The 27,479-nt window shown below is 54.4% G+C and overlaps 2 protein-coding genes across 5 annotated transcripts in view; one reads left to right on the top strand and one right to left on the bottom strand.

The window, feature by feature from the left end:
• The first annotated feature begins 7,818 nt into the window (after positions 1-7,818).
• On the top strand, positions 7,819-25,889 carry FNDC5 (fibronectin type III domain containing 5). Its single transcript, XM_064471112.1, has 6 exons — positions 7,819-8,203; positions 17,541-17,656; positions 17,961-18,159; positions 19,601-19,693; positions 23,141-23,274; positions 24,076-25,889. Exons 1-6 carry the CDS (start codon positions 8,125-8,127, stop codon positions 24,115-24,117), a joined length of 663 nt encoding a protein of 220 aa, XP_064327182.1. The 5' UTR covers positions 7,819-8,124; the 3' UTR covers positions 24,118-25,889.
• LOC135316724 (S100P-binding protein-like) overlaps positions 13,742-27,479 on the bottom strand; it is a 29,185-nt gene continuing 15,447 nt past the window's right edge. For all 4 annotated transcript variants that reach the window (XM_064471101.1, XM_064471100.1, XM_064471098.1 and 1 more), the window contains one exon: positions 13,742-13,954. In XM_064471101.1, coding sequence (XP_064327171.1) covers positions 13,821-13,954 — 134 coding nt within the window. In that variant the 3' untranslated portion in view covers positions 13,742-13,820. The remainder of the gene's footprint in view (positions 13,955-27,479) is intronic.

The raw sequence follows: 27,479 nt of genomic DNA, 5'->3' as shown, positions 1-27,479 counted from the left end.
GGGCTGATGCAGAGTAGCATCACAGCACCCTCACTTGTGCCAGGGGCTGGAGTGAAGCAGCGTTCGGCAACTGCTGCAAGCACCAGGAAAAGGCTCTGGTGGAGACAGATGCTCGCTGCAAGGAGGTGCCATTCCCGGCAGGTTTTCCTGCGCTCCTGCACCAGCTCCATCCATTTGCAAAGCCCAGGATGTTCAGCAATGTCACGGGGAGCAGATGGCAGGGGCAGATGGGAGGAAGAGACACTCTCCTCCAAATTACACAAATAAACATGCATAAAGTGATTAAACCCACAGTCCTGCCTCCGGTCTAGGGGGAATGGAGAAGAGACTGGGGTGGCTGCTATGGAATGGGGAGCTGGAGGGGAGGACAGCTTGAAAGACCCAGGATGGGGCTAATTCACCCCAAAATCTGCTGGGCTCTGACATCGATGAGGCTGAGAGGCTGCGGGTGCCTGTCAAGAGAGACCTGGCACCTCCAGGCCTAAAACACTGATCTGAAGCGGGGCAGGAGATGGGGACTGGCCCTGATAAAGTGGCCAAAATCCACAGGCTCTTTTTGAAACACCGATGGGCAGCGCTTGCCTGAACTGTTGCCGAGCCGGTGAGGGGACCCAGCCCAGCCCGCAGTGCCGGCCCGTGAGGACCACAGGGATCTCGCTGTACTGCAGGAACAAGCGGTTATTAAAAATAAAGGCAATAGTGGTCTCTCATTGTGGTTTTCCCCCCTTTTTTAATAGCCTTGTGGTGGTGCTGTTCCCCTGCCTGTTGCTGGAGGACTCTGGAGGACCTGAGACGCCCACAGGCTCCTTCCTGCCCTTCACATGCACCTTTTGGTGCTGAGCCTCCTCCTGGGCACTGCCATCTCCCCATCAATTCCTTCTCACCCTCCACATTGCAGCAGTCGTGTCTGCACCCCAGCTGGTCGAGGGGCTGGGGGCTCCACAGGGCCAGGAACCCTCCGTGGGGTCTGCGCAGGGGTCTGACACAGGGCTGGCATCGAGCCTGAGGGGCGTTTTGGGAATGGGATTGGGCTGGAAACAAGGCACCTGGTGATGAGAGCTGCTGCGGCAGTGTGTCCCCCATCCCATGTAGGCAAGATGTTTGGAGAGGGGTGTGGGATGGGGACTGGAACTGGGGCCTTGGTGTGAGCAGAAAAGAGAGGAAAAGGGATATATTCATGTCCTTGGGGCTGAAGGATCCTGGGCCGGAGCTGGGCAGCCTGCACGCCGGGCGATGCCCCCACACCCACCGGTGTTTGGAGGAAGGGCCAGGGCCCCTCAAAGGTGGGGGGTGTCATTTCCCCTCCAATAATCTTCATATCTATTTTAATCCCCCTCTGCATGAGTGACAGAGGGCACAACTGACGCAGGCTGATTTGAAAGCATCCCATTTCCGACTCAAACCTGGCCCTAAACCCACCTAATCCCCTGCGCTGGAATGGATTGCAGGAGGGAGAGGGACGATAATATGGGGCATGGGGGGCACAGGCAGGGCCGTACTCTGCCATCAAACACTAAGTGATTTACAGGGTCCCTGGGGTTGGGGGCAAATGACCCCCAGCCCATCCCCTCTGGCTCCTCATCTCCTCCATCCCAAGGCCTCATGGTTTTTTTGGCTCACAGACCCCTCCATCGACCCCTTTTTCCTTGCAGCAGTGCTGGGCACACCGGCTCCTGCTCCCACTGGCCAGTTTGGGGGCTCAGCTGTGTCACGGAGGGATCAAGGCTGTCCCCTGGGGTTGCCAGAGCCCCAAAACAGCCGAGGCAGGGAGCAGGGCTGTCTTGGGGCTGGCTCCCGCTGGCCCCAGCCTTGCGGCCGAGCCGAGCCCCTGGCAGAGGTGCTGCCAGGAGGATGTTGAAATGGCTGCGAGTGCCGTTGTGATCTCTTCCCCACTGCGGCGCAGGGAGAGACATGGGGTGTTGTTGGTCCCCTGGCTGGGAGATTCCCCCACCTCTTCCTCCTCCACCTTCTCCTCATTCTTCTCCTTCTCCTCCTTGCGGGGATTTCTGAGGGAATTTCTTGCGTTGTCATAGCAGCTGTGAAGCCCCAGAGGCTTAACTGCAGGAGGGCAGGGTGGGATGGGGCTGCAGGTGAGACCCCGTGCCCTGCCCGGGGGGACACGCACACCACTGAGTGTGTCTCTGTGCCCTAGCACGCACAGGCACACAGGACAGCCGTGTCCCGGGGGTGCACAGCTCCGCACACACACGTGCACGCAGGGCAGCGTGTGTTGGTGGCGGAGCTTTGGTGTGGCCTCGGCTGCCTCCCCAAGCCAGCCGGGCTCGGTGGTGCTCGGGGCGCCCAGGGCTCAGCACACCACGGTGGGACATTCAGGGGCTTTGGTGACTTGGGCTCCAGCATCAGCCGCCCTGGCCCCGCCGGTCTCACACACTGGTGGGAGAATGCTTATGTGTGGAGGAGCCCAAGCATGGCCGGGGCAGCTGTGGGTGCCCCCAGGCCATGCCCTGAGGAGGGTCAGTGCCCAGCAGACAAACAGGCACCATCCCCGCGACCGTCTCTGCTGCCTGGCAGGGTACTGGGGTGAGCTGGGAGGGGAGAGGGTAAAGCACAAGGGGCTCATCCCCTGGCTGTATCAGCAAACCCAACCAGGGCCTCCCCAATACCCTGCAGACCCCTCCCCGTGGGCCTGCACTGGCCCTGGAGCTTGTCCCTGTCCCCATGCCATGCATGGACCCGTGGAGGGCATGGTGAAGGTAAACAGAGTCATTGCTGGGGCGCAGGGAAAGCGCTGCAGGAATAGCCGAGGATTAAGAGCAAATGCCCAGATAATGAGGATCTTTGGTAAAAAGCCCATTTGTATAATTTAAATCTCTAATGGGCTTCCTGGAATACAAAGCCCTTTGTGATGCCCGATCTCATCTAGATCAGGAGCCGCTCACTTTCTAAATCTTGACTTAGCACTGCGGGGATGCAGGGACGTTTCGTAACGGAGTGGCTCCATCCCACGTCCCCGCATCCCCACGTCCCTGCGTCCCCATGTGATGCCCACACCGCCTCCCTGAAGCACGTACAGCTCACCTTGCCCATGCAGCCAAGGTCGGGGCTCCTGGGGACACGTGTCCTGGTCCCCATGGGGCACACACGTGTTGGCATCTGGACATGTGTGTTCAGCAGTGATGTGACATGGAGCTGGGATATGTTTCAGGGCAGTTTAGGCACAAGTGGGTCCCCAGCTCTATAAATGGCCGTGTGGGGGGGCTGCAGCAGAGTTGCGGGGAAGAAGGCATGCTGTGGGCATCCCAGGGCTCGGTTTGCCGTGCCACCTTCCCTGGCAAGGTCTGCAGAAGTGCAAAGCCCTGAAGAGTGTCCCCACGGTTTGTCACCACGTCTGGAGTGTCGCAGAGCTACCCAAGCTGTGGTGGGGATGGCCTGTGGCCAGGGTCTGTCCTAGCTCGCCCTGCCCGGGGGTTTGGGGCTGCTGGCAGGGGTGGCTGAGCTCTGCAGGGCAGCCAGGGCTGGCTGGGGAGGGGGGGGCTGCAGCTTGTCCCCACTGTGTCACACCATGGGGTCCAAGGCTGCGGGGGTGACGCCACCATCCTGGGGAAGCTCACGGCCCCATTGATGGCAGCCGGACCAGGGGTCTGGTGCTGGGGCGAGGGGGAGCTCGCCAGAGGGGGCCAGACCCAGCCTTGGCCCTTGTCCCCCCGCCCTCTCCAAGGACTGGACGGGTTAAACGCCATCGCCACTGTCACCAGTGCCACCAGTGCCACGGCCACACGCGAGCCCCGGGCTCCCTCTCGTGGCATCTCGCCCCATTTCATGGGGTGACCGAGGAGCCACAGGGACCCCGGGGGGGCAGCGGCAGCCGGGACAGCGGGTCTGGGGGGCCTGGCCTGGGGGCTCCGAGCCGGGGAGGGGTGGGCTCCGAGCCGGGGGGAGCACGCTCCCCCCGCGGCCATCCCCGCTGAGCCCCCAACCCCCTGCGGCAGGACCCCGCGGGACGCGTCTGGGCGTGGGGCCGGGGTTGGGGGTCCCCTCCCGGGGGGGGGGGGGGGGGCCGGAGGGATGGGGGGGTTCCGGCTGCGGCCCCCGCCCCCTCCCGGCTCTACGCGGGGCCGGGGGTGTCGGCAGGTGGCAGCAGCGGCCTTCGGCAGCGCCGGTCTGCGGGCGGCACCCGGGCACGGCGACATGCACCCCGCCAGCCCGGCACCCGGCACCCCGCAGCACCCCCCAGCACGCCCTGCACCCAGAGACCACCCTCTGCAGCCTGGCACCCGACACCCCCCTGCACCCTGCCGGCGCGCCCTGCACCCAGAGCGCATCGCCTTCATCCTGCAGCGTACACTGCGCCCCGCAGCACCCTGCCAGCCTGGCACCCAGCACCCCCCGGCACACTGCACATCACCCCCTGCACCCCACATCACCCAGATAGCACCCAGTGCGCCTCACGGCATCGTGCAGCGCCCTGCCAGCATGGCACTAAGCACTCCACAGCACCCTCTGCACCCTACAGCATCCCCCAGCACCCCCTACACCCTGCAGCATCCTGTACAGCTCTCCCCACAGCATCACGCCCTGGCATCCCCCCATGCAGGACCTCGCACACCCAGCACCCTGTGCAGCTCTCTCCCCTCCCTCCCTGTGGCCCTGCTCCCATTTCTGCGTGACAGCTGCAGTGGTTCCTCCGACGTGCAGAGGCCCCGGAGCACGGTGTCCCCCTGCCGTGCAGCATCCCCCCACGGGTACCCACAGCCGCACGGGAGCCCCTGGTGGGGGGTCAGAGGGCCCAGGGCAGTTCCTGGCGAGCGGCCACGCAGGAGATGCGGTGCCAGGTGAGCTCTGCGATGGGGTACAGGGCACCTTCACCCCAAGGGCTTAGGGTGCCCCAAGGAGGTGCAGGCGACAGTTGGGGGTCACCAAGCTGCTCGTGGGGCATGACTGTGGCTCTGGGGGCCAGGGCTGGCCCAGGGTCTCCTGGGGAGCAGCAGCACAGGGTCCCCCAGATCTGCCAACATCCCTCTGTCACACCATCGTCCCCTGGGAACCCCAGGGCTGGGACAGGGACATCCAGAGTATCTCCACACACCACACCCATTTCTCTCATGGGCTGCACAGGAGGTAGCCTGGGCCAAAAAGGGCCTCTTGCAATGGCCTTACCCCCATAGCGCTGGTTTAGGGACAGTTTTCCGTGTCACAGGCATGTGGCCTCAGTGCTCGGCTCCTGCCAGAGCCCAGCCCAAGCTATTTAGGGTGAGGTGGGACAGGACGAGGGCTGGGTGTGAGGAGGGGATGGCTGGTGGTCTCCCAGGTGTCCATCTGGTGATGCGAAAGGAAGGAGAGTGACTGACCAGCCCAAGGGCGTAATTAGAGCTGTGACTTAATTGGCACCCTGGGGATGTGCGATGGGCATCATGTGACTCGAATAGTGATGTGCCAGTACAGGGCTGGAGGTGGAGGAGGCACTGCACTGCACAGGGAGGCAATGGGAGCACAGAGGGGACTGGGGTGGGCTGGGACACCCCAAAAGGCTTTGGCTGGCAGAAGGGCCAGGGACGGGATGAGCACAGCATGGGCTGCCCCATTCACCCAGGGGCAGCTGGGACCTGAGCCCCTGGAGGCGACTTCGGTGCAGTGGCGATGTTCTGGGGAAATGACCAAGGATGGCAGACATCACAGGGCTGGAAAAGAGCAAATGTTTCCCCTTTATTTGGAAAGGGAGAAAGGAACAACCAAGGAATTATGGTGTTAACTGTGTTCAGACTCTGGAAAAATACCAGAACACATCAAAAATCTTCTTGTGGGAGCCTGGGAGGTAGTGGGGTGATGGGCACCAGCCCTCTAGCATCTGCCAGGAGCAACTGGGGCAAAACACCGGCTCTCCCGCATGCTGGGGCCTGGCCTTGGCTCGCTGTCGGCACAGGACAGGGTCCAGTCCAGGCAGCACCTTCCTTGGGCCGACTGGGCAGTCCAGCTGCAGGGAGTTATTGGTTTTGTGTGGCAATTCCTCCTTCTCGCAGCTGCCGGGGGATTTGGGGCTCCCCACATGGAAGCAGGGAAACGCTGCTGCTGGCAGCGTGGAGGCGCATCCTGCTGCGACCTCGGTTTTGCGTTTCTGCCAGCAGCTGGAGCCGGTTTGGCTGTGTCTGCCTGGGGGCTAACGGCTCGTGGTCCCGCTCCAGGTGCACAGCCCACGGAGGGAGCACTGGCAGGAGCCCGGCATGCAACGGAGTCTCCTGCCCAGCCTCGTGCTCTGGTGAGGGAAGACCCAGGGGAAGCAGAAGCCTGGCCTGCAGCCATCCCTGCATGGTTGTGCCCAAATCCTGGCTCCATCGGCTGAGCTCACCCAGCCCAGCCACATGGGGCTGGATTTGGAGAGGGCACCGAGCTCAGCACAGGCTGCTCCGGTGAGGGGCTGAGACCCCCGCCAGCCCAGGGCTCCTGCTCCTCCCCAGCACCTTCTCCGTCACTGAAGTGATGAAATTTTAATCTGCTGCCAGGCAGGAGACGAAAGGGAAGCACGGCAGGCGCTTCCCTGGGAAGCAGCCAGCTGCAGCCAAGCGCCCCAGCATTGCGATGGGGTGCGGCATGGGCACGGCCCCAGCACCACGATGCAGACGCCACGCTGGGAATTGTTATAATCTCAGGGTGAGGAAAGAGAGTGGTGGAATGGCGCAGGGCTGGGGTTTGGCAGGATGGGGTTGTCTCCTGGCTCTGGCAGAGGCTTTTGGGGTCTCTCTTGGGCACTGGGTGCCTGTCACTTCTCTGGGAAGGGGCTGTGGTTCACGGGGAGACACTGGGAGCTCTGTGGGATCTCCTGTATGCAAGGGGACGCCTCAGCTGGGGCGTCTCCCGCTGTGATCCACAAGCACAACTGCGATCTGTGCGTGGCTGGAGGGTCCCCAGCACCGCTGCAAGGAGGACAGGAAGGGGAAGGCAGCACAGGCTGCCAATGCCAAGACCCTTGTGCCCGATTCACTCCCCACTTTGTTCCAGTGTGGCTCTGTTGACGCTGCTGGCGCAGAGCGGAAAGAAACCACCAGCCCATAAACAAAACCATAGGGACGAGGCTCGGCGTGAGCAAGAGGACCCCACTGATGCTCCCGGGAGCCCACAGGCCACGCCGCGCTCCCTGGAAGGTGACAGCAAATAAATACCCAGGCCAGACAGACAGTGAGTGAGCGATGCCACCCAGACACATGGCCCAGACCCCACTGCCTCCCGCCCCCAGTGTGGCCGAGTGCTCCCAGTTTGACCTGTCCATGTGTGCTGGGACCTGTAGCCCCTGCCCGCTGGCACCCTGCGGCCACCACAGCTGGTGGGGCCACCCTGGGCCATTGTGGCCAGACCCTCATCACTGGTGGGGCACAGTGGGGGGGCTCGGCAGAGGCTGTGGTAGCCGGAGCAGGGTCCCCCCACCCAGCGTCACACGGTTTGGCAGGTTGCTGAGCTGGGGAAACGGCTTCTATTCCCTTCAACTAGTTACCATAAATCAGAGCGCTGCCGGCTTAATTAACCTGGAGGCATGGCTAATTCCAGAAGCTCATCTAATCCTCATTACCTCGGAATTCAGAGCCCGGTGACTCTCAGGGGCTGCGTGAAGCCCCGCCGGTAAAATGCACCCGCTGCTGTGCACGGGGGGCTCGTCTCGGGGTGAGACCCCGTCTCCTTCCCCCGGTGGCCCGTGGGGCTCGGCGGGGAGCAGCCCCCGGGAGGGCCGGGCCGGGGGTGCACTGGGAGGGCCGGGCTGGGGAAACTGAGGCAGGCAACGGGGCCGGGCTGGGGTCCGAGCCGCCCCTTGTCCCACCGCCCGCGGGGCCGGGGGAGGGACCGGAGCGGGGCTGACCGGCTCTGCAGCGGGCGGAGCCGGGGCTCGGCGGGGCCGCGCCCGCCCCCGCCTCCCGGCGGAGCCCAGCCGTACCGTACCGAACCGAGCCTTACCGGGCGCTACCGGGCTGTGCTGAGCCCAGCCCAGCCGAGCCGAGCCCAGCCCGGCGGCACCGGGCGGCACCGGGCGGCACCGGGCGGCACCGGGCGGCACCGGGCCGCGGCGCTCTCCGCGGTGCTGAACCGGCGCCGCCGCGCCCGCAGGACCCGCCGCCGGCGGGGCCCGGCCCGGCCCGGCCCGGAGCGGCTCGGCCCGGCGCGGCGCGGCGGCCGCGGGGGATGGAGCCCTTCCTCGGCTGCACCGGCGCCGCGCTCCTCCTCTGCTTCAGCTACGCCGGGCTGCGCCCGGTGGAGGCAGGTAAGGGCCGCCGGGCCCCGGGGAGGGCTGCCCGGCGTGGGGCTCGGGGGGCTTCGGCGGGGGGAGCCCCACGGTGATGAACACGGGTGGGAGAAGAGGGTGAGGCGTGGGCGCTGCGTGGACCGCGATCGGGCACGGCTGCAGCGAGGGGATGAAGTTCAGGGGTATCTCTGGCCGGGACTTTGTTGGTAATTGGGTTGGGAAGAGACGGGCGATTGCAGACATGCAGCCTCGGGGTACTGGTTTTGGGAAGCGCCAAGCTGTCGCTCCCACTGGTGTCCCAGCGTGGGTGTTTACAGCCAGCCCTGGGGAAGGCGGTTTGTGGAAATGTGTGAAAACAGAGCTCGGGGAGAGTGAACAGAGACCCTCGCCCAGCGCCAGGCATGGGGTAGGCAAAGGCTTTCCTGCCCCTGAGCAGTGGCGCCTGCTCACGTCACGGGGCTGAACTAGAGCAGAGGAGGCAAAACCAGATCTGCTCTGCCAACACCACGGCGCGTTAGCCTTGGCAGTCCCCCTCCCCGACTCCTGCCCACCCCAGGCTGCCCGGGGGCCCAGCCAGGCACTGCCGAGAGCCACCTCTCCGTGCGGCACAGCGCATCCCAGCCATGCCAAACCAGGCCGCTCTGAGCTGAGCGGGTCCTCTGAACCGTGAGATGTTTTGGGAAGGCAAAGGTCCCCGTGAGCTAGCTTTAGTTTTGGAGTGACTAGGACGTGCTCAGGTCCACTTCTCCTCCCCTGTGTCGGCCGGGCTGAGCCCTCAGCTGAGCCCCCTGCGCGTGGGTGCCATGTCTCGGCAGGTGCTGGCGGGCGCTTCCCAACCCAAGCCAGACGCCCTCCCCGGCTCTGTGTAGCCAGCCAGAGGGGCTGTCTCCCTTGCTGGCTGCAAGATGTTGGTGGAACAGCTGCTTTGATTTGCAAAACGCTGATTGCCAGAATATCTTACATTCCAGGAGGCTGGGGTGACTGTTAGGGTTGCAGAGCTCCAGGGAGTGGAAATTCCTGCTGCCGAGCCAGCCCTGGGAGTTGCTGGAGTTACATTCACCCTCGTCCTGCCTGTGCCGGGGCTGCAGCAACCCCCCGAATGCCTTTGGCTCTGACACACGTCCTTGGCCAGACATCGGCACTCTGAAGTTGCTGTTTCACAACTGACAGACCCAGGGAGATTAATGAAACATTCCCAAAAGGAGGGAGCGATGGGGGAACCACCACAGCACAATGGAGCCGTCTGCAATTGAAACAGCCCTTCTGATTTTCTGTAAACTAGGCCACTTCCCCTGCTCTTCCTTATCCTTGAATCACCTCAGTCAGCGCCTGAGAGTAAACACAGAGTTGTGTCCTTGCCCATAACCGCCTCCTGCTCCTGTCTTACAGGCAGCGTTTCTGTGCCGGAAGGTGTCTGTGCCATGTTAGGAGCCGGGCAGCTCTGTAAACACAGATAGCCGCCCTGTCTTGCGGCTACGGCGTGCGGTGGGGAGGCAGGAGCCTCGGTTCTGGGCTCTGATGAAGCTGCGTGACCTTGGTGCTGTGCCACGCACCCCCCGCCGCCTCCTTTTCGGTGATCTGCTTGGCCAAGGCTTGCGATGTGCTCTCCCCGCAGCCCGGCGAGGCAGTGAACTTGTGCTGTCCCTGTTTTTCAGAGAGGGAAAAGAGGGATAAGGGTACGCAGTGATTTCCCCAAGGTCACACAGGGGTAGCAGCACCACCACCACCAGCTTTGTGTCCCCAGCTCTACCCAACAATGTGGCCACGAGGCCGCCAAGGTGTGTAAGCCAAGAGTCGTTGGAAAAGCCCCTGGAGAGGAAACCATCCCCAGCAGGGTCAGGCAGGGATGGACGCTTGGCGGTCCCTCCCCTTTGGACCCAGAGCTTGTGCACGTGCATTTAAAATAACACCTGTTGTGAAAGTTACAGCTGCTGTCCCTGGGAGAGGAACGGTGCAAACTCCCTCCTGCTGATGCAGCTGGCGAGTGAGCGGCAGAGCACGGGCCCTGCTCTGAAAGGGCCGGTGAGGACCATTTTTTGGCAAGGTGATGCCAAGGTGAGCGAGAAGGGGAAGCAGGACCAGGACAAGCTGAGAAATAACCTCCACACTAACACTCTTTGAGAGCCCTCAGCATCCCACCAGCACCACATGGGTAAAGCCATCCAGCTCACTCCTACTGCTGCCTGCTCAAGAGGGTCCCTGATAAAACGTTCAGGATGGTTGGCAAGTCAGAAATACAATTTAATTCTGCCACAGCACTTGCTCTGGCAGGAGGATGGACTGCCCCGCCCGGCCTGCGTGGTCCGAGGTGCTGGCAGCCCCCTCCTCATTAGGCAGAGGTAATGAAGAGGGAGGTGAACTGTGCTGGGCTCGGTGGCGCAGGGCTGCTGTCAAGGGCTGTAAGAGCAGCAGGGTGATGCTGCATACAATGATGAAATACCCCAAAATAGGCCACGACCCCTGCAACTTGACAGGGCAACCAGCATCCCTGCAAGGTGCCTGCCTGTAGAGCAACTCAAGTCAGATTTAGTTCTGTGAGATGGAGGGGAAAGAGCACACTGCTCAGGGGGAGGTAAAACTTCACCCTCCAGCACAGCTCTGGGCCCCGTCCAGCTCTCAGCCTTCACAGAACCTGGACTGGCCTCCAATCCAAGGGGCCCCTTAACAGCTGCTCTGCCTCCGCTGCCCAAAAAGGGGCCAAAAACCACCTGGATGGATTCTGGTCACTGCTCAATTTTAAAGCAGCTCAGTGCTTTTGCGCCTCTCTTGTGTGTTCTCACACCCTGAGCCACTCTGCAAACCAGGCTCCTCTTCCCCTGCCGGGGTGGGTGTCCGTCCCCACCTCCTCCCCAGACAGCCCCACCAGCTGCCGGCGGGGAAGGAGAGCAAAGCGAAGGTGACAACCAGACTGCAGATGCTCTTTTCCGACCCGTACCTCGCCGGGCACGCTCACCTCCTCCTCCAAGCCAGGGGAACTGAGCTCACCTGAAGTCTGGCAGAATAAAAAAAAAAAAGGGAGCAATAGGCTCAGCACACGTGAGAAAGCAGCGATCGGTCTGACAGCTATTTGGAGATGGCAAAACAACCCACTCCAGCCCCTTCCCGTCTCACAGAGGCCACGGAGATTCCTGGCCAGCTGACGGATGGCGTAAGCGCTTTATTGATTTCTGCATTCAGCGTAGGAGAGATTTAATTGAAATGTGGAGGTTTCTGACCTCGGTGTCAGCCTCTCAGCAGGGATGTTGCTGTGCAAAGCAGCCAAGGTTGTGCCATCCCCTTCCAAACACTGTCTCCTGCTGGGAACATACATGTGGAAAACGGAGATCCCTCCCAGAGAGGGATGCGCTCACACACATTAACCGTGCAACCTATGGCAGGATCCAAAAGCGGCCTTCAGGGAGTGGTACCTACATTCTGGTACTGCGTATGGCCTCATCCTTTTGGCATTTATTGTTAAATAAACTCCTCCTGGTCTGTACAGTACCCAGAGGCCAAACTAAGGCTTGACTCAAGTGTAACTCAGCTAAAAGCAGAAATATATTGAGCACCGAAGCATGCAAATCTTTATGCGTGCAGTAAAAATCAGAGTGTTGGATCCATGAGCAGAGGTGGGTCAGGACCAGCCAGCAAACTCCCAGGAGAGGTTTGGGAACTGGCACCTAGCGGCCAGCTGGGAAACTCCAGGGCCTGCACACCCTCTCTGCCTCTGACAGATTTCTCTCTTATTTCTCTAATACGACGTAGGTGTGGGCTGAGAAGAGCTAGGAAAGACTGCAGTACCCATTCCTCCCCGGGCATTCGGGTCCTGGGTAAAACGGGCCATGGCAATGACTCTGCTCTGGGTTGGCAGAGTTAAAACCCAAGTCATGGCATTGGTGAGACCTGAGCGAATCCTGCCTGGCTCCGGGACGCAGAGCCGGAGGTTTGGCAGCAGGGGACATTCTCCAAAGTAGAAATCCCCCTTCCTCCTGCCCTAAGGAATTCCTGAGAGCTGGGCTGGGCACAGTGAGCATCTCTGTGCTCTCTAAAAGGGCTCCAACTTCCCTGAGAGCATTTCCTCCTGTACATTTGGGCACCCACTCACTGAGGAATCAGCGATAGGGCTGGGGGCGGCGGGTGTGAGAGGGGACCGGTCTATTAATATCCTGTCTGTACAGGGGAGTGGGCGGTCAGCAGGAAATAATTGCCTCTTTCCCAGATTGAAGAACCACTGGTTGGTCTTTCTGCTCTTTGAAATTCTCAGAGCTTAGCAAACAGCTCTGCTTCCCATGCGGCCAGGAGCGGGATGGCAGCGGTGGGCCCTGCTCCCTCCCACTCCCCTGCAGGCTCCCTTCATTAAAACACTCGGGGAAGCTGAACGGCACACCAGCCCTTCCTACATAGCCCATAAAGCTGACAAGCAATTATATCCACTGAAGGGAGCCATGCTGGGAAAGCAAAGAAAGGCTCAGAAAGGCAGCAAAAGCAGGTCTTTTTGTACCCATGCTCAGGGAGCGCGCAGCAGTGTTTCGCGGAGAGCTTTACGGGATGCTCCTTCCCCTCGCAGGTCGTGTCCTTCCATCTCCTGTGTCCGCAGGGAAGGTTGTGGTGCAGGAACAAAGAGCTACTGGGATTTAAGGGTGACATTCACTGCTTCCCGCAGGAAAGGGCACGCTGCTTGCAGGTGGATAGCACTGAACAAGCTGCTTCAGAGCCTCGGCAGGCACTCTGCTCACTGGACCATGTCCTAGGGGCTCTGAAGCAGCTGAGCCTTTCACAGCAGGAAAGGAGCTGCTTGTGGGAGAGGAGCTAACTGAATTGGAAAATGCCATCACTACAACGTAGCCTTGTCCATGGAGGAAGGAACTGCACTTCACTCCAGGCACTTCCAAGCAGCTGGAGCTTCCAGCACAGTTGAATTCAGAAGGAGCAGATTTGGGGGAGGCTGGGCCCCTTGGCTGGGGAGATAAATCCAGGACCAGGCTCTAATTCCAAACCTATAGGCTGACCACAGGACTTGGCTAGAGAGGTGACCTCCAAGGGTGTGATACTTCCACAGAATCTTCCTTTTGCTCTAAGCAATAATTCCCCCAGCAGCTTGCATAGCTAAAGGCAGAAAGCCGGCTCTCACCCCCAGCCCCACCGTAAAAGCTCATGGCAGAAGGTGCAGATTGAGACTGGCTTCAAGAGAGACACGACAGTAAGGAGAGGGACCATGTCAGAGGAGCCAGGAGCTCTGAGCATCTCCTAGTGATGTCTTCATGGCCTAGGTGCCTCCCTGATCCTAAAGCTGCCAGGCAAGACATCCTGGTGTTGTGGACACCCCCTTGGCTCACCCCACCACCCTCGATCAGCGGTCCCCCTTTTGCAGGTGACAGCAGCAGTGGGATGGAGACAAACCTTCTTCCCTCTCATTTTTCCCCCCCATCCCATCCATGCTACAGCTCTGATGGTGAAATCAACATTCCTCTTCCTTGTGCCAGCAGCTGCTGTGTCAACAATGAAAAGCCAGGGAGGAATCAGCCCAAAGCTGTAAAGTGTGGGGTGTTTTTTTCTCTCTCTCAAATGAAAGTCCATTAATGATCAGCAAAGCGTTTAATGAGAGGCTAGAAGGAGTTCTCAGCATTAAGAGGGGATTAAGGGTAATCTTCGCTGCTCATGCCTCCTTGCTGTGTGGAGGCGGTTCTGACCTGTTCTTGCCAAACGGGCCCAAGGTGGGTAGGAGAGAGGCAGGGCTGGGACACGCAGCCCTGGGGGACGCAGAACAGCGACTCACCTGATGAAGGGTCCCTGTGGGAAGGAAGCAAGACATGGTTTAAGCATGATCAGTTTTGAAGCAGCCGTTCACATTTAAAAATCATCATGTTTTCCCCTTAATTAATCAGGGCTCCTCCTTACGGAGGGGGCTGCAAGTTCTGCTGGTATAAAAACGAGAGCAACTTTTCATCCTAGCACACAGCTCTAATTCCAATTTGGCCAAACAGATTCTCTGCCAGTTTGCAATGTGTGATTTGCTGCAGCAGGCATCACAGCCGCTGCGCTGGGAAGAAGCTAAACTGCTAAACCAGAAATCTTCTACCATATGGGTCCTTTACAGACCAGCCAGGGGATGTGCTGGCCTCAGCGTCTCTGGAGTAAATGCGCATGAGAAAGGTCTGATGCATAGCATGTTCCTTGCTATCTTGCCTGCAGCATGGAAAGAGCAGCCTCTGGGGCCATCCCACCCTCTGTGCCCGCTCCCAGAACACCAGCGGCTTCCCTGGCTGCCGCAGGCACAGAAGCAAAGTTTCCAGAAGTTGTAGATTACTCTAGAAGGAACCAAACATTTGGATTTGGCACCTCAAGGCTCTGCTAGAGATGCTGACCCCCTACAGCCAGCTGGGAAACAAATTACATCTTCTCCACCTGACCTCAACCAGGCTGGCACTACGAAGAGCCGCAACTGGCCCAGGGAGCCAAAAGCAGTGTGGAATATCTTGGAACAGTGATTAGATTTTACAAAGTCATGATCTCATCAGGCATCTCCTGGGAGCAAGGAGAAAAGCATCCTCATGGATTAAAATTTTGGTTCCAAATTATTCATTCAGCTCTGGGAGCAGGAAACTAATTTTTCCTGGCTTTGTATTTCTGTCAAACACTGTGCTTAATTCTCTTTTCGTATCGCTTTTATACTGGTTTGACACCAGTGATTTATGTGTAGCTACTCCCAATCTGTGGTAGCAAAAGGAAAGGCAGACTCAGATCTGCTGTCCTAGATTTCACTGTATTATGTGCTGACTTCAACTGCCCTGTCTCTCTCAGGTATTACTACGAAGAGAGTTTTCTAGCGTGCTCTTGACCATCCAGACCAGCTGATTTCTCCCCTGCCTACCTTCAGACTCCTGCTCTGCAGGCTCTGAGCCCTGGGTTGCAGCTTTGCCAAGTGCTTCCCTTCTGCCTCACAGCCCTCCACCCTCTCGCACCAATTCTTAGAGAGGTTGTTTGCTTTTCTTCTCCAACTCTGCCAGGTTTTTTCGACTCCCCCGTGTTTTAGGTCATCAGGAAACTTAGACACTTTTTATGCTGTACCTCCTTAAAGATCACAAATTTCAAAGGGGTCTCAGGCACCAAGTGGGATTTGCTGTATGTTCCCCTTTCCCAGCCCAAAGCCTTTTCCCCTGATACTCTGCTCCCTGTTCCTGTGGGGTTAATTAATCTCTTTTCAAAGGCCTCCTCAACCTAAGCTGGGTAAATCAGTGGTAGCTCCTAAAAAAAATTTAGCTCCTAAAAATATCTAGGAAAGACAACCGTGCCGGCATTTAACTGTACAGCTGTACTTTGAGAAGGGCGAAGTGCCTGGCTGCAGCTGGAGACTGTTTTGTCTCCCATCTCTCAGCTCCGTCATGTCCTCCGTATGTTCTAGCAAATTCATCAGGCATGACTCACAGACCTTCCCTGTACGCATTCCCATCTGCTGACTGCCCCTTCCTAAAATTAGACCCTACTCTTGTTGGCACACGGGTTCAGTCACGGGGGAAGGTGAGGAGCTGCAGACCCACATCCCTTCCTTGTGTCACAGCAGGGAGCCGAGTCCAGAAGGGACTGGTGTTCAGGCTGAGGAGGATAATCTGTCTCCCCTCAGCTTGTCCTTGGCCCTCCTGCTGCAGTGGAGGGTGAGGATGACAAATCTTTCCGTTCTCCGAGAGCTGGCTGGAGACCACTGCCTCATTTCATGAAGGCCAGCCCCCGAGAGATGAGAATGCTCTGGGTCAATACTGACTTGAGCATCTACTCCAGAGAGGAAGGACACCTGCCCCTGTGAAACCTGGAGACCACAATTGTTTGCTGCTCCTCCTTCTAAAGGCCCAAATTCATGTGAGCTTTGCCAAGCACCTTTCAGTGACCTTTTTGCTCACTGAAGGACCCACTAGAATCAGTCTGAGTCCCTGCTCTGCATGTCCAGACATCCTATTCCTCAGGGTCTCACTGGTGGGTGGGGGTATCCCATCTGCTAGAAAGAGGAGCTCTGAAGGCTGGACTCTGGGCGTTGTTTGGGGAGGAGAGAAAGGAATAAGGTCATCACTCTGCAAAGTGTAGAACAGCACTGACCTTCAGCTGGGGAATTTTGTGCTCCCGTCATTTTCTCTGCTCCCGGGGGAACATTCACCAGGAGTGAAGTCAGTTGTTAGGAGACACTGACACTACAGCTAGAATATTTTCGGCCACATTCAGGCGGCTGGGACTGACTATGAATCCAACAAGTGTTACTGGAGACGTGCACACATGCATCCTTCTTTTACTGTTGACCTCGGCCCCAGCCCCAGAAGGGCAGTGTTGTGCAATGGTTACAAAGCCATAAAAGTATTATTCTTTGATGAGAGTCAGAAAAAATCACTCCTCCTCACCCTAGTGTCCTCCTGGGGGTAGTCAGAGTCCCAGCAGTCTCGTGAGCATTTACTGCCTTTGGATTCAGGGCACAAGCTAAAGATTGTGAATTAAATTTGACCAGAGGAGAGGGAACAGGAGTCCAACCTGCTGCACTGAGCACTGGAGGGACTGTGCCAAGCCTATGAGGTAAAACCTTCCCCCCGAGGTGCCAAGAAGGGCTTTGCTCTGTGCAGCTCCCTTGGGAAGAGTCTTCTGGTGAGGGTGTGCAGGAGCCCAGCCGGTCCATCAGAGCCCAGCTCTCCCTGGCAAGGCTGGCAGCTACGCAGATCCACCCTGCAGCCAGAAACTCAGCTACGCCCTGGAGTTGGGAATAAACACGGAGCCTCAGGCTACCGCTTTCGTGGCCTGCCCTTTTCACATTACAGCTGTCCATCGGTGCTGTTGCAGCATGTTCTGTCCTGTTAGCTGTAAGCGGATGGCTGCTGGATGTCCTCCGACCATCTGAGAGACAGCCCATCAGCCGTGAAACGTGTTTAAAAATTTTCTGTCAAACTAGCAGGGAAAAGCAAAAGAAACACTCCCATTTACTACTCCTGAATGTCAAACCTCCAGAGTGCTCAGCGAAGCATTCGGTTTTCATACTTCCAAGGCAGAGTTGGCATTTCCTCCCAGCTGTCACTGTCAGACTGTAACGGGAAACAACAGAGAAAATGTGGTACGTGGCTGGGGAGGATGAGATGAATGAGCTACTCGGTGGTCTGCTGTGTTGCCAAAAGAAACTCTTTCCAAGGGTCAGTTATTTCACACGTGTCTAATGAACTCATTCTCAGCAGAGATCTCCTAGAACCTCACTGGTAATTAGGACATGGAGTACCTGTAATTTCCAGGTCCCATGTGCAGGAAGGACCATGAACAAGCTCCTTTCCCACTCCCTTCCTTGCCCTTGCTCCGTCTCCTGCCTGCAGCTGTGACTTTGCCTCTGTAAAGGCTCTGCTCTCCCTCCTTGCAGACAGCCCGTCAGCTCCAGTAAATGTCACAGTCAAACACCTGAAAGCCAACTCAGCCGTTGTGACTTGGGATGTTCTGGAGGATGAAGTTGTCATTGGATTTGCAATTTCCCAACAGGTACGGTGCTGAAAGTTACCCAGTTTCGGTCACATTCATCTTCACCCCAGGTCCCCTCAGTTTCCAAATTCTCTTGCTGCAGTTTAAGCCCATTCCTTCTCGTCCTGTCCCTCGTGGTCTGGGAGGGGACTTGGCTTCCCATCCTCTTTGCAGCAGCGCTTCATGTATTGGTAGCTGCAGAGAGGAAAGGGTCTGACAGTCTCCACGTCCGTGGTGGACAGGGCAGGAAGCAGTGGTCTTAGATGACAGCAGCGCACACGGAAGGCCTCTCCACCACTCTGTGCTCTCCTCTCTCGGCTTCCAGAAGAAGGACGTGCGGATGCTGCGCTTCATCCAGGAGGTGAACACCACCACCCGCTCCTGTGCCCTCTGGGACCTAGAGGAGGACACTGAGTACATTGTGCATGTCCAGTCCATCAGCATCCAAGGCCAGAGCCCTGCCAGTGAGCCAGTCCTCTTCAAGACCCCCAGGGAAGCTGAGAAACTAGCCTCTAAAAATAAAGGCAAGTGTGGGTGAGTTCCTGTGTGGCCCCTGGGATGCCCAGGCAGCGTAGGGCTCTGCAGAGAGGAAAGCAGTATCCTGTGCAGTGAGAATAGCCGGTTTAAACACAGGCAGGGATGGGTGCCCTCTCCCAGCCCCATGTGGACAAGTGGGATGCCCTCCGTGTACCCAGCAGACAAGGCTGATGGGTGTGCAAAGCAATAGGGAGGTGCTGTCGAAGGCTTGCTGTTCATTTCTCCCATTTCAGATGAGATTTATCAGGCAAAGTGAGGAGAAGGTTTCCAGGCTGGGAGCTGTGTGTCCAGCAACCTTGCAAGTGGAGAATGCCAGGGGAAATTCCTGAGCAGCCTGTGAACTCATGCGGAAATAGACCCCTGGATGGCACTGAGCACAACAGGGCACTCGGGGGGAGCCTCCTGTGCTTGGATTCCAGGACAGCAGGGGGAAATATACCCAGAGACTGCCACTTTTCTTACATTTCAAATATTTCTGCCAAATCACAGAAGGTTGAGGTTGGAAGGGACCTCTTGAGATCACCTAGTCCGAACCCCTGCTCAGACAGGGTCAACTAGAGCAGATTGTCAGGGATTATGCCCAGTTGGGTTTTGAACATCTCTGTGGAAGAAATCAGGCACTTCCTCACTAGCAGCTCCTTCACTCGTTCCTCTTAAGCCAAACCAGATTGCTGAAGGTTTCCTGTCAGCAAGAGTCTCTGCTACAAAAAGGGCTAGGAAGTACAGGAGTCTGGGATATAAAGGGTTACTGCCTGCCTACTGAGGACCCTGCCTGTTGCAGGGCTTTTGGCCGTGGTTCCTAGGACGTTGTGAGTTCTTGATTCTTTCTGCTAAAATGATTTGGTGCCTGTAAATACTGAATTGCTGTTCATCTGAAAGCACTAAGAGGAGCGCTGCTTCCCTCCCTGGAGGCCTGAACTGTAATCTTCTTAGTGCTTTGAAGCCAAGGAGGCGCATTACGCCCTGCAAAAAGGTTCTACTCATTTCTGAATCCCATGGCTCCACTGAAGAATATCATGCCAGGCTCCACACTCCTGAGCTGGGAGAGGAAGTGCTGAAGCATGCAAGGCTTTGTGACAGGGGCAGATGGCACTAACAGAGACCACAGACAGAGCAGAGTGAGCCGCCACGGGGCCAGATAACATGCGGACTTACCCAGTGGCAGCTCCTCTGTGGTAAATGCCTGTTGATCCTGTCTCACTGCTCCTCCCTCGCCCCATCTCCTGCAGGTTGTCAGGGGCAGTTGCTGCAGAGCAGCTGATGCTCTTCAAGTTGAAAGCGCAGCTCATGCTGCTGGCGAGGCCTCTCTCCCTGCTAGCTTTGACCCCGACACACTGATGATTTGAGTCAAGGGCACCGTTAAACCAGTGTCCAGTGCAGCCGGAGCTGTGCGGTTAGGTTTCACGTTCTCTCTTTCCCCTTGTGCAGATGAGGTGACAATGAAGGAGATGGCGAAGAAAAACCAACAGCTGCGAGCAGGGGAAATTCTCATCATTGTTGTGGTGTTGTTTATGTGGGCAGGTCAGTTCACCTTTCTGTCAAAAGCACCTGGTATCTCTAGGGCCTGCTGGCTTGCTTGGTTTGTATGTGTAATCATGTAAGACCTGAAAAGAAACCCTTCCTCCCATAAAAAGGACTGTATATTCAGCTGTAAGGGCACCTCGGTTCCCTCTGCAGCATCACAAGGCAGGCAGTGCCAAAAGCAGGTGAATCAGTGGTCTGATCTGGTCCAGCAGGAAGTAGATAATGGACTTGATGAACCAATTGCCTAATTCCCCATGGCTAATCCTGTAATCTCAATTTTTCCGGAATGCACTGATGATAATGCCCTCAGCCATCCCACAAGATACCTCGAGCCCTTCAAATGATACAGGTCACTGTAATTATCTCGCTATTATATGACTCCACCTCTCATGCAAAACAGAAATTTAAGAGTCTTGCTCTCAGCACTCACTATTATATATACACTAAAGCCCACTTCAAAATCAATTAAAATCATGGAAGCATTGAAAGAACAAATAGCCCCAAACATCAAAACACCAATAAACCCAGATCGTCTCAACATCCAATATTAAAATACATAGAATAGTATTTGGTAGGAAGAGGAGGGACATTAGCAGAAACGTATTAACCGAAAGGAGGGAAAAGTCTACATGAGCTTGGGACAGTGGGAGGAGGAAGGACCAGCATTAGCTGGAAGCTGCTATCCTAAAAGGTGTTTTGGAGCCAAACTTTTGGCAATCTTTTGAAATGCCACCCTAGTCCTCTTTACTCCTTGCAGCCACTGATCTTTTTAATCCAAGTGGAGGCTCTGCTACAAGACAGCTACTGTAGTAGATGATTTTATAAGCAAGACCACACGCCCAGCAGCAGCTGAGAGCACGCGGTGCTGTGGGAGGTGCAGCAAGGCCATCCTAGGGCTGCTTTGCTGTGGGATGCGATGGGCACGGCCAGGCCCATACACTAACCCAGCCTCTAACAAAGCATCAGATAAATGTGCTCCTTCAACACGAAGTCCCCTCACTATGACTTTCTGTAATACATACAAATATAAAAATTAAATTTCCAAAGAGAACCAAGAGTTTTCCAACATGAGTTTGGGACCACATTTCAATAGAGCTTATAGCAAATTATACCTAGGACAGATCTCGTTCGTATGTTTTGAACTAGCAAACAGGGAGAGGAAAATGCCTCTGACTCCTGCTCCATCAGCTGAGCATGTCTGAAGTGGCAGCTCCCAGCCCTTCAGCTTGTTCAGTTTGGAAATTACATGAATGAGTTAATGGGAAATAAAGTTTACACATGTTTGTTTTCTATTTAGAGCCCCAGCCTCCCCCGGCTGCCAGTCAGCTGATGCTCCTGCTGCAACGTAAAACATTAATGAAACAACATTCGCTCCCTGAGAGTCACAGAGCACGTTGCCCAGGGGGTAATGATTCAGGTGACCCAAGGAAATTGGCAGGCCAGGAAATTAGCACGATTGTAAATCTATGACCCGTAAAAGACCACCTTTGCCACTCGATATTTAGTCCTCTCATCCCAGGCAAACCACTGTTCCACACACAGAGCGTGTAAACAGTCACAGAGAGAACCTTCCTCTATCAGAAGAGAAACCCACCACCACAGCACTGAGTGGCTGATGACTCTGACAATTTGTAGTTTTGGTGGTGAGAATAACGTTCTGTCCTATGAAGACGGTGGCCTGTCCTCGGTGCTGCTCGAACCGCAACAATCACGAATTGACAGGGCTTGCATCAGTTTACTGCAGCAGAGGATCTGGCCCATTTATACTAGATTCTGCTGAGATGAGAGACCTCCAGGGAGAGATGTGAAGAGGAAACTAGTCACTGATCTGAGATCCATCACAAAAGACAGGGATGGAGGGATTGACTGCGTCCTGTACAGTTCTGCAAGGTTTCTTACAAGTGAGTCCAGGTGACACAGAATCAGATCCATGTATAATTTTATTTTGCCCTGGAAAATGCTGAGTTTACCATGCAGTATTTGCATTTCCAGAGACTCGACAGCAATTATTGTTAAAGACGATAACCAAATGAAAACCTAAACTAAATCACAAGGCTTCCAAAATCTCTAGTCCATAACGTTTTCAGCATTTATGTCAAGTTTCAGCTGTGCACATTCAAATTTAAATGCTCTGCCAGTTAAAACAATCATAAATAACTACATGAAGCGACTGAACAACTGATTTATCTCCCACTGTAGTATAATCTAACACTCAGATCTGTGTCTGAACAAAGAATTTGCTAATACCACAATTTCCCTTCCAGATAGACAACTTATCTTTACAAAGGGAAGTGGGTGGGGGACAATCTCTCTACATCTAGTGGGCTCTTTACAAAGTCTCAATACACGGGCTTTAACTTTGCCTGGCCGTAACCTGAACGTATGAAGATGTTTCAGCAAATGCAAACTGGAACCAGTCTGTGCCTGGGGTCTGAACGGAGATAAGACCCAAGCTCTTGTGCTGTCCATCTTTCTGGGATGGTTCACAGTCCTTTGCTTCTCTGTTCCTCAGTTTTACCATCAGAAATCACAAAAGGTGTGACTGTGGCAGATGTTAACCTATTCTCCTAGGATCAGCCATTTGTTCACATATGTAAGAACGAATTTGGACCACTGTGTTTATCAGTAATACCTGGGGGCAGCTGCCATAACAACACCTCGCAGTTTGTGATGATCTGGTGAAAGCTTTTCATGTGTTTTGCTCTTAGGGGAGCTAGAATATTTTTCAGTAAGGGAGAAGCAGCATCTGCCTAGGTCTGCTTAACCTCTGCATTTGGAGTCTGCAGGCACAGAGGTTATTTGGTCAAAATGTCATATAAAAGCTTCCAAGTAAGATGTTTGCAGTTGTCTCATGTGTCATGGCTGCCCCTGCTTTTCTCTTCATGTGCCTACGTGTGTGGGAGGAAATTTCCACTGGCAGCTTTTGCTGCCGTCACTGTTGCATATTTGCAGATGTTGTCCTGCTGCTCAAAAGGCCCTGTCTTGTATCACATACAGGCAGGTACGGTACCTGCCTCTCATCTGTCAGCTCCAGCTCCTTCTCTCCACCCCAGAGAAGAAAGATCAGAAAACACATTTTCTTAACTAGAAATTCCAGGAGCTCCTGTGTTTGCAAAGCAAAGTTCCCATTTAACTGCATGGTTAGTGTTCATCACTATCCAAACGTAGGGCTTAAAACACTTGTCCCATTTAATGACAGGGAATTTGGAATATAATTAATCTTCTGTCCTTCTAACTAGTTTAGTATGGAGTTAGGCATTGAGAAGGAAACAGCCAGAGGGCTGACTAGCTGTGTTAGAAAATTATCCTTAGGAGCAATTGTGAATGCTGCTGAGATCTCTACCAGAAGGCACAAAGCCGGCTGGCAAGCAAGGGATCTCTTGATCTCTGCAGGCTCCAGGGGCTGAGCTCATTTGTATGATCACTAATGCTTTTTCCTGTTAGGGGTGATCGCCCTGTTTTGCAGACAGTACGATATCATCAAAGATAATGAGCCAAATAACAGCAAGGAGAAAGTCAAGAGCGCCTCGGAGAACAGCACTCCCGAGCACCAGAGCGGAGGGCTCCTCCGCAGCAAGGTGAGACGCTGCTGGCACACAGTGGGGGACGGGGCAGACAGTCGGCTTCCAGCTGGGCTTCGGCTAAATTACCCCAAAAGCCACCTCTGTTAGATGTCCTCACTCCTGCCTCCAGCTGGATACAGAAAGGAAACACCCCTTCACATCCATGCATGCCAGTACCACAGCCTCCCAGCCACATCAGGACACCAGCACTTCACTCCCGCCTCTGGATTAGCCTGTGCATCCATCAGTAAAACAGATTTCAATCCATATTTCTCAAATAGCTGAACATCTCTGCCAGAAAAATGCACTGAGCGGTGCTGCCGTCCTGAGCTGCTCCGGTCCTTACCCCTCACAGCAGCCCTTAGGTGGCATGTGGTAAAGGGGATATTGCTCTTGCAATTACCTGAAGAGCTGATCAGCAGGAGCACGGCTGGTAAGACACATGATGTTAAAGGTACGCCATATCCATAACATAAGCAGCCTCGAGCCTATAATTTATACAAACTTATTTAAATTAATTTAACTTTCTTGTGTTTCTATTCACAACTTGCACTCTGGCACAACCCCACCACTGCACATTTACTTATTATTTTAAATAGTCCACTAACTTGTGCTTATTCAGAAGCAGGCAGTGAAGAACCATGCAACCCTGAAGCCTCAACTCTGGCCCTTTATGATCCTGAGGGGATGGAAACAAGAACTTTTACCAAAACAAAAACTGATCAGCACACTGCACTGATCTCTGATGTGGTTTTTTTTCCCCTCTCTAGAGATTCCTATACATCCTTTCTTCCTTTGTCTCCTCTTCTCTTCTAGTTTCCAAAAAACAAGCCCTCAGTGAACATCATTGAAGCATGACAGCCTGTGTCTGATAGATGGACTCCATTCCTCACTCACTTTCTGCCTCTGAGCCTTGATGACTAGGGAGGTGAAATATTGTTGGAGCAATTTGGAAAGAGACTTAGTGATTGTCACTTGCTGGCATACGCCTCCTTGTCTGTGTTCTGCAAAACATCGGGCCAGAAAGCAAAAGCCTGCAAAAAACCCCTAAAACCCAAACAAACAATTAAGATGGAAAAGCATCGGTGAGAGAGCTGCTGCCGGTGACCCCGGTCTGGACTCACGAACCACCTGGGCTGGAGCAACTTCTCACGCACTCCTCTCCACCCTCACACTCCGTCTTCTGGAACGATTTTCCTGTCTTTGGAAACGTACAAGGTTTTGTTGTATCTTTATTTTATCTCACTGTCACTACATCTTGACAGTATTAACGTGAGCTCAGGCATCAGTCACTGTCACTCCTCTCCAAGCAATAAAGGAGGAAAGCTCATCGCAGACACGACTAGCAACCAGATTTTGGCTGCTGTATGCTCTCGGCTTGCTTTGTTCCATTGATGTGTGTCGTGTAATACGTCTTGCAGGTGGGTTTTTAAAACAAAAAAAAAAAGAAAAAAGGCATACCCCAGTTTCCAGTCCCACTGCGAGAACATGCCTGGTTGTTCTCCAGTTAGGCTACAGCACATGTCTCCACCGTTGCTGTCTCTCCTCTCTCACACTGGTGCTCTTCGTCTCAGATAATCGGGGCATGCCGAGTGCTGAGGCACAGGCCAATATGGGGGGACACCAGAAGCCATTATTTAGCTTCCAGGATAATTTTAACCATTTTCTTCACAGTATTTTCAGCTGGGCCTGTGTCCACCACCAGTGTGATAAAAGGTCCATAAAAATGTAGCCAGTCAGCAAAAAAAAGAAAAAAAAAAAAGAAAAAAATAACTCATGATACCGGTTGCTATGCAAGGTCTCCCGGGGCAATAGCTATTTATTGCAAAAGGCTCTTGTCTAAGGGACCTTTTTCTGAGGGCTTAAGTTCTTAAATAGCTTCTTTTAGTAAGGTTCCTGTGGGAAGGTCTGGTTCTCCTTACACGTCCTGTCTGCACTATTTTTGTGATGTTGTAATGCCAGGTATCTGCTGGAGACAGCCCTCCATAAAAAAATGATGACGATGAATGGAAAAAGGGGTTGGGCTTCTCCTCTCTCTTATTAAGTGCTTGATGTTTGTAAGCTGACAGGATCCCGGGGATTGCTGGTGCTCTGGAAGCTGGTAGATGCAAATCCATCACCTGGAAAAGATTTACTCTTTGTAGTGTGCCATGGGGTATCTGTATTAATTTAATTACTCCACAAGACCACTCCATATGCACTAGGGGATGAGGCAAGATCCTACTTGTTCCATCAAAAACCAAGACAGGTTGGCCTGACTAGGGCTTGGATCTCGTTACAACAACCCTGCACTTAGATGAGCCTGGTTTAAAAGTCCCTGCAAAGAAACAGGCTGGCAGTAACCGAGTTCAGCCATCTCTCCTCTCCTCTTCCACTGTCACCAGCCTTTCCAAAGTAGTTGATTCAGGAGAAAGGCACTAGGGAGTCTGCTTGCAGATGGCTTGGTGAACAAGCAAGGGCTTCCCTTGTGCCAGTTTCAGGTGGTCTTGGTTGGTTTCAGGCCAACTCCAAAGGTCTCTTCAGTGGATCCTTTGCCAGAACATACTCCTCCATCACCAAGAGGGAGAGGTCAACACCTCTGATACAGACAGAGCAATAAACATTTTATAATGTACAATAAAAAAATTAAAGGCATCTCCTGTGTCCTTGTAGTGTCTGAATTTTATAATATTTCATCTTTGTCTGCTTCGAACATACACAACAGAACCGGGAGATTTTCTCTCCGTTTCCCACAGACTACAGCATGAGCTGTGTTCTCAATGTCTGGGCGTAGAAAACCAGAACGGTTCAAAGTTCACTCTGGTTGCGGGACGAGGGAAAATAAACCATTGCAACATAAATAGCACTACTGCCATACCTAGCAAGATTCTTCAGACATGTCTCTTTTCTCCTAAGAAAGAAATGTCATTTGGAATCCGTACCCCTGTAAAGGGAGATTTAGGACAGATGGTACAGCATGTGCAAAACGATAAGGGAGATGCTCTCTCAAAATCCTAGAGCACATAGCCAAGCAAGCAGCCCTCAGAAGCCTGCTAGTGAGGAAATTCAGCCTGGTAATTTGGCAGGTTTGCAGGGTGGGGGGTTATGTGTCTGTGTTTAAAATCAACTGTCCCTAGGAATTCAGACCATATCCCCTTTCTTACAGTAACTGTTGTTGTTCCCTAGTGACAGGTTTAAACTATTTCTTTCCTAACAGAGATGTGCTCACTGCTTGTTTGGCAGAACAGAATTAAAATGTAAAGCGTCAGTGTTCACGCAGAGTTAAATATTCACACCATCATGTGGCAGGAGGTAAAAGGGTTATCATTATGTTCCATAACTGCAGGCTTTAAAAGTAAGGTAATAATGCTATTAGTGAGAAGAAACAAATGTAGGCTGGCAGGAACTCAACTCATCAGAGAGGGACTCCAAGCTATCCAATTCAAGTGACTCTCTTAAAGGAAATGTTGTCAGCAGCTAGGAATTGAAGTGCTGTAATAAGCCCACACTTTAGGAAAAGGTGTTTCCTATTATAGGAGGAGAAAGTTACTTAAGACCCTACTTTTCTGAGGATCATAACCATCAAAGCTTTAACTGCTCTTTCAGTATCAACTTCCACTGTAACCCATGAGAATCAGATACCATTAAGGCTCCGAGCCTGTGTGGCTTCAAGCCTAAGCCCATCCTTAACAGTGATACCTCATTCTCATCAAGAGTTGCCAAAAGATACTCCTCAAGTGTTTCACAGTCAATAAAGGGAAGAGATCAAGGGAAAAAAACCCAAGACAGCACTGAGGACAGTCATGCTGGGCCACAGAAGAACACACCCTGAAGGCCACCCACACTTCCCTGCATGTTTTTGCCTGACTGCTGATTTTGACTGGTTATGGGAAGCAAGGGCTAGGAAAGGGAGGTTTCAATGAATACTAAAAAGCAGCAAGTGGGAGTGGGCTGGCACGACAGGGATCCCAGAGAGCCCTGCAAGAACCGATTCCCCACTGAACTGAAAAGCAATGGAAAACCACCCTCCAGCCAGCTCTGCTGATGCCATGCAGCCCCTCACGATTAATCCTGTTGATTTTCAAGGATCAGCTGAGCAGAGACTATGGGCACAATAAGGAGCAAGAAGCTGAAAACAGAACCCTTTGCCAATATACACAGTGTGTGTTTAAAGTTAAGCACCACTTGCCTTCATCCTTTCAAGCACTGTAATATTATGCCTACAAGTACAATTTAGCCAA

The sequence above is a fragment of the Phalacrocorax carbo genome, chromosome 22 (assembly GCF_963921805.1).
Source record: "Phalacrocorax carbo chromosome 22, bPhaCar2.1, whole genome shotgun sequence".
NCBI lineage: Eukaryota > Metazoa > Chordata > Aves > Suliformes > Phalacrocoracidae > Phalacrocorax > Phalacrocorax carbo.
The sequence above is the reverse complement of the archived record's forward strand: the minus strand, read 5'-3'. Positions and strand labels throughout refer to the sequence as shown.

Coding starts and splice junctions, on each gene's coding strand:
- FNDC5 (XM_064471112.1), top strand. CDS start 8,125: ATGGAGCCCTTCCTCGGCTGCACCGGCGCCGCGCTCCTCCTCTGCTTC. Junction 17,657..17,960: donor GATTTGCAATTTCCCAACAG/GTACGGTGCTGA, acceptor CTCGGCTTCCAG/AAGAAGGACGTGCGGATGCT. Junction 23,275..24,075: donor GAGGGCTCCTCCGCAGCAAG/GTGAGACGCTGC, acceptor CTTCTCTTCTAG/TTTCCAAAAAACAAGCCCTC.